At 39.8% G+C, this 9,109-nt stretch overlaps 1 protein-coding gene across 1 annotated transcript in view; it reads left to right on the forward strand.

Moving 5' to 3' along the window:
- The window catches only part of LOC129200244 (rho guanine nucleotide exchange factor 7-like), a gene marked incomplete at its 3' end in the record, with an annotated part of 71,560 nt that extends 65,060 nt beyond the window's left edge, over nt 1-6,500 (forward strand). Inside the window, exon 6 of the mRNA XM_054811584.1 lies at nt 6,412-6,500. Within this exon, the coding sequence (XP_054667559.1) occupies nt 6,412-6,500 (89 nt within the window). The remainder of the gene's footprint in view (nt 1-6,411) is intronic.
- Between the last annotated feature and the right edge of the window lie 2,609 nt (nt 6,501-9,109).

Raw genomic sequence — 9,109 nt, forward strand, 5'->3', positions numbered from 1 at the left:
CAAAATCAACTATATTACGTATATTGCACAAGCAGAGATTGTAACTTGTTTGCTTAGCTGTACAAGAATGATTAGCATTAGCACGGAATGCTGATACATGTATGAGACGAGCTATGAATGGTTGTAGGAAAGATACTGAAATTATTGAGCAAAGCACCACATTTAGTTTTCCTAGGCTGGATGACAACTGTAAATTTGCGGGAAGTAAATTTGCTTGAGACAGTAGATGGTTTTTATTTTGCTTTTGCATGTGTGTTGTTTATCCTGTCCCCCCCCCCCCCCCCCCCCCCCCCCCCCCCCCCCCCGCATTTCTTTGAAATTGTAGTATTTATGATCAAACTTCTAAATAAAAGGAAAAAAAAAAAAAAGTGGAGTAGTTTCTTTTCGGGTATGTGCCTACACTGTAAGGATCAAAAAGATGGTCTGTTTTTCTCTCCCTCCCTCCCTGTGTGCATGTTTTCATTTCCCTTTTTAAACCCTGTAACATCTTGCCTTTTTTAATGTTCTTTGATCACTAGTCAGGAGGTGCTTTGAAATGAGAGGACTGCCATACTGTTACACATGACAGAGAGTAAGAGATTTATATTGTGTGAACTTGTTAGATACTTGACAATGTGGCCTTATTAATTTTTTTTTATTATATAAAACAGAGCAGGGTGAGGTGAAGGTGTAGGTGGAGCCTTGTCTCTTACACTGCTGCTTGCTTCTGTCTCGCACAGCAGGGAGATTTGGAGACTTAGTTCTGAGAGTTCCCTTGTGGTGAAGAGAATAGGGGTTAGCCAGAATGGGATGCGCTTGCTTGGCTACTGTCAAATGTTAATCAGATTTTTTTAAAAAAATCATAGTCACTTGCTGGGTTTTATCAAAGTATAATCCATTTAAATGGCATTAGATTATGTAGAAGGGAATATAGCTTTGAAAGATGATATTTGATATGTCACAAACTTTATTCTAATTCTTCACAGAAATTATCATGTCATTACTATCCCAGCCTCTCTTGTGTTCTGCTTTCTTGACAGTTCTGTTAGTATCAGGCCCAGTGAAAATTACAGTGTTAATAGTTCTTCTGGTTAGACATTTAAAAAAAAAAAAAATCACAGTGCAGGAGAAGGCCAGTGTATAGTGGAAGAGTAGAGTATCTCCTATTCCCCTCCTGTGGTGCATGAGGGAAGGACAGGTACACTTTTAGCTTTGATGGAAAAAAAGCCCAAAACTAAAACCAAAAACCACCAAGAAAGCTAGTTTTGCTCTCTCCAGCCATGTGCACTTGGAGGGGTATTTTGTTCTCCTGTCAAGTGTTACTCTACAGTCATAAACAGAATAGAGTTTGGGACAAGTGAGTATTACTAGGGAAGAAGTGTCGGTAGTGCCGTTGTTGCAGAGTGGAGTTAAGCGATGCCTGAACCAGCTTGAGAACCGGGAACAAGTTTAGGTCTACCTTCCTGGTGTTGGGCTTGAACCCATTAGTTTTGAGAGACAGAGCTTGCTTGTAGCACTTCACTAATAGGGACCACATAGCTTTTGGTGTCCCAACTGGCACATCTTTTCTCCTGTACTGTAGGATGAAGTAGTCTGCATCAGATCTTTGCATCTAGATTACGCACATCGTAGCCTAGTAATAGAAACACATGGTGGTGATCTTGCAGCAGTAGAGTTGAAATGCTTTAGTAAAGTATGTCATGGAGGAATGCTTTGTGGAGTAGCATGAAGCAGCCTGTTGCATGAAAATGAATATGACATTAACTGGAAACATGACAGACGAGATAGGAGGGAATGTGAGAATGACAAGTAATTTGAAGGCGAGTAAAAGAAATACTTGCATATTAATGAAAATGGAATGAAACAAAGCATTGGGAAGGATTGGGTAAATTGTCCTTTTACAGTCACTTAGGTAGATGTTTGTAAAGGATAAGATAACTTCATTTTATGACGGTTTGTGGCATCTTACGTACTCCTTAGGGAAAAGTTACAGAAGCAGCTGCTCTGAGTTGTTTTGGTTCTGATGAGAATAATTATTTGCTGGAAGAATAGTGTTAAGAAACCTGTGCCAACCTCCCTCTCCACCCAAAGATGATCTGTTAAGTGAATTCTGTCTGGTTAATCACTAGCCACAAGACACTTCAAAGCATTATCAAGTGTAGCTGGGTGCAGTTGAATGTAATGCTTTGATCAGGAAATAAACTGATAGTGGTAACTTACCTCTTGGTTTCAGTCATCAGCTGGGTATGGTCTCTTCCAGTACTTGAGCAGATAGTTGTTTGCTTTGGATTTGATCATATACTGTGCATGGTTTTATTGTGTTTTCAGCATTAATGTAACAGACTTACATTGGGACTGGGGGAAAAGTAGGGAGAAGGGAAGAATTTTCCACATGGGAAAACTTGGTGTCTGGCTTGGGTCACTCTCTTCCAGTGCTTTAATAAACAGAGCTTATATGTTAGAGTGGGCAAGGTGCTGTGGTTTTGCTAATATTTTCCAAAACCTATGGACTCTATAGACCAGTGGACCTGTAAGACCTTTATATGTTCCCAGTATGCTGAGCGAGGGTGACACCTGCTTGAAATATTCAATGAATTATACTATATGTTTGCAAAAGTAGTGTAATGTTCTCTCATGAAAGATAATGTTCTCTCATGAAAGCTGTCTGGTGTGGTCGACATGCTGGAGGGAAGGGATGCCATCCAGAGGGACCTTGACAGGCTGGAGAGGTGGGCCCGTGCGAACTGCATGAAGTTCATCAAGGCCAAGTGGAAGGTCCTGCACGTGGGTTGGGGCAGTCCCAAGCACGACTATAGGCTGGGCGAGGAATGGATTGAAAGCAGCCCCGAGGAGAAGGACTTAGGGGTATTGATTGATGAGAAGCTCAACATGAGCCGGCAGTGTGCGCTTGCAGCCCAGAAAGCCAACCGTGTCCTGGGCTGCATCAAAAGAGGTGTGACCAGCAGGTCGAGGGAGGTGATCCTGCCCCTCTACTTGGCTCTTGTGAGACCCCACCTGGAGTACTGCATCCAGCTCTGGGGGCCCCAGTACAAGACAGACATGGAGCTGTTGGAGAGAGTCCAGGGGAGGGCCATGAAGCTGATCGGAGGGCTGGAGCACCTCTCCTATGAGGACAGGCTGAGAGAGTTGGGGTTGTTCAGTGTGGAGAAAAGGAGGTGCCAGGGAGACCTAATTGCAGCTTACCAGTACCTGAAGGGGCCTACAGGAAAGCTGGGGAGGGACTGTTTATCAGGGAGTGTAGTGACAGGACAAGGGGTAATGGGTTTAAGCTGAAGGAGGGTCGATTTAGATTAGATGTTAGAAAGAATTTCTTTACTGTGAGAGTGGTGAGGCACTGGCACAGGTTGCCCAGAGAAGCTGTGGATGCCCCCTCCCTGGAAGTGTTGAAGGCCAGGTTGGATGAGGCTTTGGGCAATGTCGTCTAGTGGAGGGTGTCCCTGCCTGTAGCGGGGAGTTGGAACTAGATGGTCTTTAAGGTCCCTTCCAACCCAAACCATTCTATGATAATGTATAACACATCTTTGTTTATGCTAAGCAAGTGATTTCGTATGTGCAAGATCAGGATTTTCTTCTGTGTAATGCTTTGTGCAATAAGCTAATTGCAACAAGACAGTTTCTTATTCCTCCTTATGAAGCAAGGCAGTGCTTGGAGGCAGTATACCAGACATGATAGACAGCTGGACTGATTTGCTGTGTCTAATTCTGTGTTTCTACAATAGAAATGGCCTTTGCATTTTAAAAGCTGAATGTTGATTATGGCTGTTCAGGCAAAATGATTTGAATGTGTGATTCTTTTTTGTGTCCTGTTTTTAAGTCTGAATGTGATGGTGTCTCTCTGATAGATAACTGAATCAGCTGAACAGCTGGTAATATAAATGACTACATATTTCAGCAAAAATTCTCCCACTTTCTTCAGCAGCTTAGGAGAAGTAGTAAGTAGGGGAAGAGATGTATTTTTTTTACACCCTTTGGGATAACAAAGTAGCTGGAAGAAGAGCCAGATTTCTATGACCAGTCAACTTTCTCCAGATGGACAAGGATCAGACATCTGTATTGGGATAAAATTGAGTGACAAGTATTTACCCTTTTCCTTAAATAACTCTGTTTTTTCCTTTTCATGCTTTTTGGGACATGATTAATAAACCTTTAGGTATTCAGTGAACCTGAAAGTCGCTTAAATTGTGTGAAATACGTAAGTCAAGAGCTTCCACAGAGAATGAAAGCTAATTACCAAGTATGTCTAAACTACATCGTTTTAATCATTCACTACGAAGAAACAAGTTGCAATTGTCTCATGAATAGCATTCTATATAAATATATGAGTAGCTGTACATACAGCATGACTTTAGGTGCTTCTTTCACATTGAGTGTTTAATGACAAATCTGCTTGGATTTATGGTTTTGTTTTAAGGGGATGGGAGGAGCCCTGTCACTTGGAATTACTTGGCTGTACAGCAGAGCACGTATGTACTGCAGGGCTGGTGGCTGAGTGCATCAGTGTTCCCAGCTGAGTAACTGCTGGGGCTAACAGGTTTTGTGCTGTCTGTCAGCTTATAGCTGACTTGGGGGTGTGGGTGAGGGATATTAACTGAAAGGATTTTACTGTCATCTCTGAACATGGTAAGGAGAAAGGTTTTGCCTGTGTTTGGCAGTTTTAAGACCATGTTTTATTTTTAGAATAGCTTCTTTCAGGAGAGTTCCAGTGCAATACAGAGAAAATCCCCTCGAAGATACCACATGCGTGCTTTTGGGGTCTGAGCTGCTCCTTATGGGCTGCTGGCTAAAGCCTTGGGTCCAGCCAGCCTGCCTGGTGCTCCTGGCTCTGGAGATGAAAGAGTGCTCTGCATCTGTAGTCAGCTCGCCTGAGCCTGCAGCATCTGTGAGGCTGCAACTGGGTAGCCTGAAGGAGCACTAAATTACCCAGGATAGAGTCCAGAAGAGGCTGGTACCACACAGGCTCTCCTCTGCTTATGGTGGTGTTTCTCTGGTCAGCTTTACTGTCCATGGGAATTTCCTGTAGCCAGCCCTTAGCTGGGCTGACTAGGCTTCTCCTGGAAAGGCAGGTCTGTATTTGAGACTTGCGTAATTTGTTCATAGTGGCCTGAGGTATCAGGTAAACTAGAGTTAAATTATTCATCTATATTAAAATGTATTTGAAACAGGAACTTGGTTTTAAAATAAAGATAAAACTTTAAGTAGGTATGTTTCGATGATGTGGGTGGTTTGGGTTTTTTTTTTGTTGTGGGTGGTTTTTGGGGTTTTTTTAATTTGTTTGGGTTTTGGGGGGGAGGGTGTTTTGTTTTTGTTTTTTTTACTATCTGCCATTTTCTTGTGTGGATACAAATTCCTCAAATGCTTATTTGAAATTTGCATGTTAGACAAGCCTGCTTATATAAAAAAACCCAAACCAACACCATAATGTCCCTATACATACAGTCTCACAAGCATTCTCAGTGGTGTGCGAAGTCAAGTGTGAGAGGTCAGAAAGAGATGCTGTAAATCGTACTTGCTGGTTCTCCAGCATGCAACATGATGCTTGTGATTGTCTCTCCCCTCATCTTTGCTCCTCTGTGAATGACTTAGAGGGCGTGGTAGAGGTGGGAAGGGAGGCTTCAGGAGTGTGTTTTCTGTGCCTCTCCATTCTGGGAGTCAGCGTGCAGGTAACTCTCAGGACTGTTGTTTTGGTCTTGCAGGCTTATGTTGTCCTTCCAGTGACAGCATGCATTACTGAGGGGTAGATTGACTATGGCATTGTAGGAAGGATTGCATTTGTTGTTATGATGGACTCTGTTCTCAAGTGCATAAGCATTTTTATTTTTTACTTCATTAACAGAAAAAGATAATTTGTCTTAAAAGGTGATTTTTCTGGGATAGGCATCTGGTAAGTCACTCCACTACTTGTATAGTGTTTTGATGACTATTTCAGCCACGTTGAGTGTTATGTCCCACCTCTGGTATTTTCAGCCTTTGATTGGTCACTTGCTTTTACCAAGTTCATTAAATCGATATTAAAACTTAGTAATACTTTTATTTGAAAGTGAGTGTAGTGTTTGGAAATGCCTGTTGTGTGGTGGGTTTGGGGTTTGTTTTTTTTAATTGCAGTCTGTGATAATGGTCTGGGGTTTTTTAAATAATTTTGGAAGAGCTGATTTTATTAACTGACTTTCTGGTTCCAGGAAAAAGAATGGGAGTTTTTCTACTTGCCTTCATTGAGGCTAGAGTTTCATTCATTGTCAACATATGAACCATTTTGATTCTTTGTCAATAATTTCAAGCAAATGTGTGTACATTTCTCAGTGAAGCACTATTTTGACTGTATCTCATGATAAATATTTTTAAGCAGTTTGTTTGACCTCTAGTGTTGAGCTATGAAATTGCACCCCATTGACACACAAATATCTTATATTTCAGAAAAACCGGTCTCCCCCAAATCAGGTACATTGAAGAGTCCACCTAAAGGCTTTGATACGTCTGCAATTAACAAAAGCTATTACAATGTGGTGAGTGATCCTTTTTCCCTCCATGTGAGCTGTTATATACAGTAGAATGTCACTTAACTAAATGCGCTTACCTGCACAAAAAATTTGGCAATCTCGTCAGAGCCTTAGTGTCAAAACTAGATAGGTGTGTTAGTGAATTCTCATATAAACAAGATCATTGTTAATTTAATAGACTATCACACATATGGATTCTTAAGCATGATGCAAAATTATAGTCTAAAGTAAGTGAATAATAGGCATTTCTGTAATATATTATGCTCATTTTATTTGTTTTGCTAGTTGTTAATTTCCCTTTTCTCCCCCACCCCCAAATCTACAGTCTTCTCCAATCTCTATGAATTAATGAAATTCTGCTATGTTAAAATGATTAAGAATATTTTTGTCCTTTTTTTTTTGAATAAGAGATTGAAGATTTTGAAAGAATTTTTCTTTCTTTGTATTTGTGCTTGTAAATCAACTCAATTATTAACTACGGGAACTTCTACCTTAATGATGAATAGATTTCACAGCAAAAGTGGTACAGCCAGAGTAAGCCTTTAACATATCCTCAGGAATTCTTAACATAGTATTTAGACCTTTGTAGTAGATCCATGTAAGAAATATACCAGACTCTCTTTAAACCTGGTGTTGTAACCATTTTGAGAATCCTTTATTTACTAACAGTAGATACCTTGGGAAGTGAAGAGCATCTTCCTGGTTTTGTTGACCACTGCTCCCTGCTGGTGTAAACCCAAACCCACAAGGTTTCTTTCCCTTTTCTTTGAAGCAGCTGTCATTGTATTTACACTTTATTTGTCAGTTTTTAGCAGGGATCATAAAGCATTGTTTTACACTTTCATCTTCTGTGGTTGTGGCATTAATAACACCAGCCACCTGGAAGAACAGAGCAGTTGTGCATCAATTCCAATAATTGAAAAGAATGAAACAGCCTCCTGCTCCTCCCCCTGGCTTGCCTGGTGCCTCTGTAGCCATAATTCCATGGTAAAGGGAGGGCTGCAATTCTTTGCCTATTGTATCCCATACCTGCTAGTCACAGTGGAAGGTACCTGTGCAGGCACACTTCCTTCAAACTGCAGGAAGTAATGATCTTACTGTGCTACATCCAGCAACAAAATATAGGATAGTTGTCACTTTTTTTTTTTCACTATATCTCTTTATAGTAATTTTTTTCAAAGTTGCTGTAGCGTGTAGTAGCAAATATGTCTTCTCTGTTGTTGTTTTGATGTTAAAACTTACATTTTTCAATACCAGTAAACTGAAGCAAACGCAGCAAAGAGAGGATTTAGTTCCTTCGCTAGGCAGAAGATTGCTCTTACTTAAGTTTAACCCCTACCTATACTGAATTTTTAATCAAAATAAATTGGCAGCTGTCTTGAACACCAGTCCTTTAGATTTGGGTTGGTTTTGGTGAGTTTTTTTGGTTACTTGTTGGGTTGGGTTTTTGTGGGTGTTTTGTTTTTCTTTCCAAAAGTCAGTGGTAAATACATGGCTCATGTATAATCTTATATTATTATTTCCCTGTTAGATCTTAATATGATGAAAAGCAAGAGTTGCAGCTGTTTAATTTGGCTTAACTAAAACTCCAGTTTGACTGCATCCAAAATGAATTGAATCTTGTGGTGGCATATTTTACTTTGTAGGAGCAATACAGACCATTTTTGGGGTGATAGTGTACTTCACTGAAAATAATAGGAAGTAAATGTTTGAATTTGCGTAAAACCATAGTTAAAGCAGCCAAGTTATATAAGGCCATACAATTTTAAAATATCAACATTGGCTTCTGTGCCTTTTACAATTGTTCCCTGGATAACCTATTATCATAATAATGGAGAGTCAAGCTAGTATATACTTTGGGAAGCAGATAGCCATAGCTGGCTTTTAAAGTAGTTTAACTTTTTTTTTTTTAATTAAACTGGTGATCATCATACCTAGTCTTGGAATTAGGTTGGTTTTTATCTTGTTAAGGTGCAACTTTCTTGGTACACTAAACTGTTGTAATAAGTTTTCCACTGTTTTGACTGCTAGTTATTTATTAACTCTTGATGCTATATTGGGGTGGGGCACAGAAGTTACCAGTTCATGATAATATATATAGTAAATTAGAGCACTGGCCCTGGAGTGCTGTTCTTAAATCTGTCTGCAGTGAATTGGATAATTGTCTTGTTTTAAACATTTTTCCACAGTGTGACAAAACCCTCTTTATTTTTTTAAGCTCACCATTTTATTCTTTTTGTTTAAAGAATGAGGGGCTTTGCTGTAGCACATGCACTTTGTTTCAGAGAAGTAAGACTTTACTGCTGTCCTTAAAACCTAAATTAGGCCAGCTAGCATCTAGATTTTTTTGAAAAATACTAAGTGCTTCTGACAATATAACTATAAAATAATTATTAAAAATAATTATTAAATATGTAATGATTTTTACATGTAGATGAGGCAAACAGCAAACCCATTCATTGAAGTGAAAGCAGTTTAACCTGAGCTGAGTTTTTGTTCTGTTTTAATATGTTAAGCTGCAGACATGGGACTTCCCTGCGCTAGAATTCTTATCAACAGTCTGCATTGATAGCAAAATGAGCCCCTACTAAGGTAGAAACAGAACAGCTCCAAAT

The sequence above is a fragment of the Grus americana genome, unplaced genomic scaffold, assembly GCF_028858705.1.
Source record: "Grus americana isolate bGruAme1 unplaced genomic scaffold, bGruAme1.mat H_23, whole genome shotgun sequence".
Classification (NCBI taxonomy): domain Eukaryota; kingdom Metazoa; phylum Chordata; class Aves; order Gruiformes; family Gruidae; genus Grus; species Grus americana.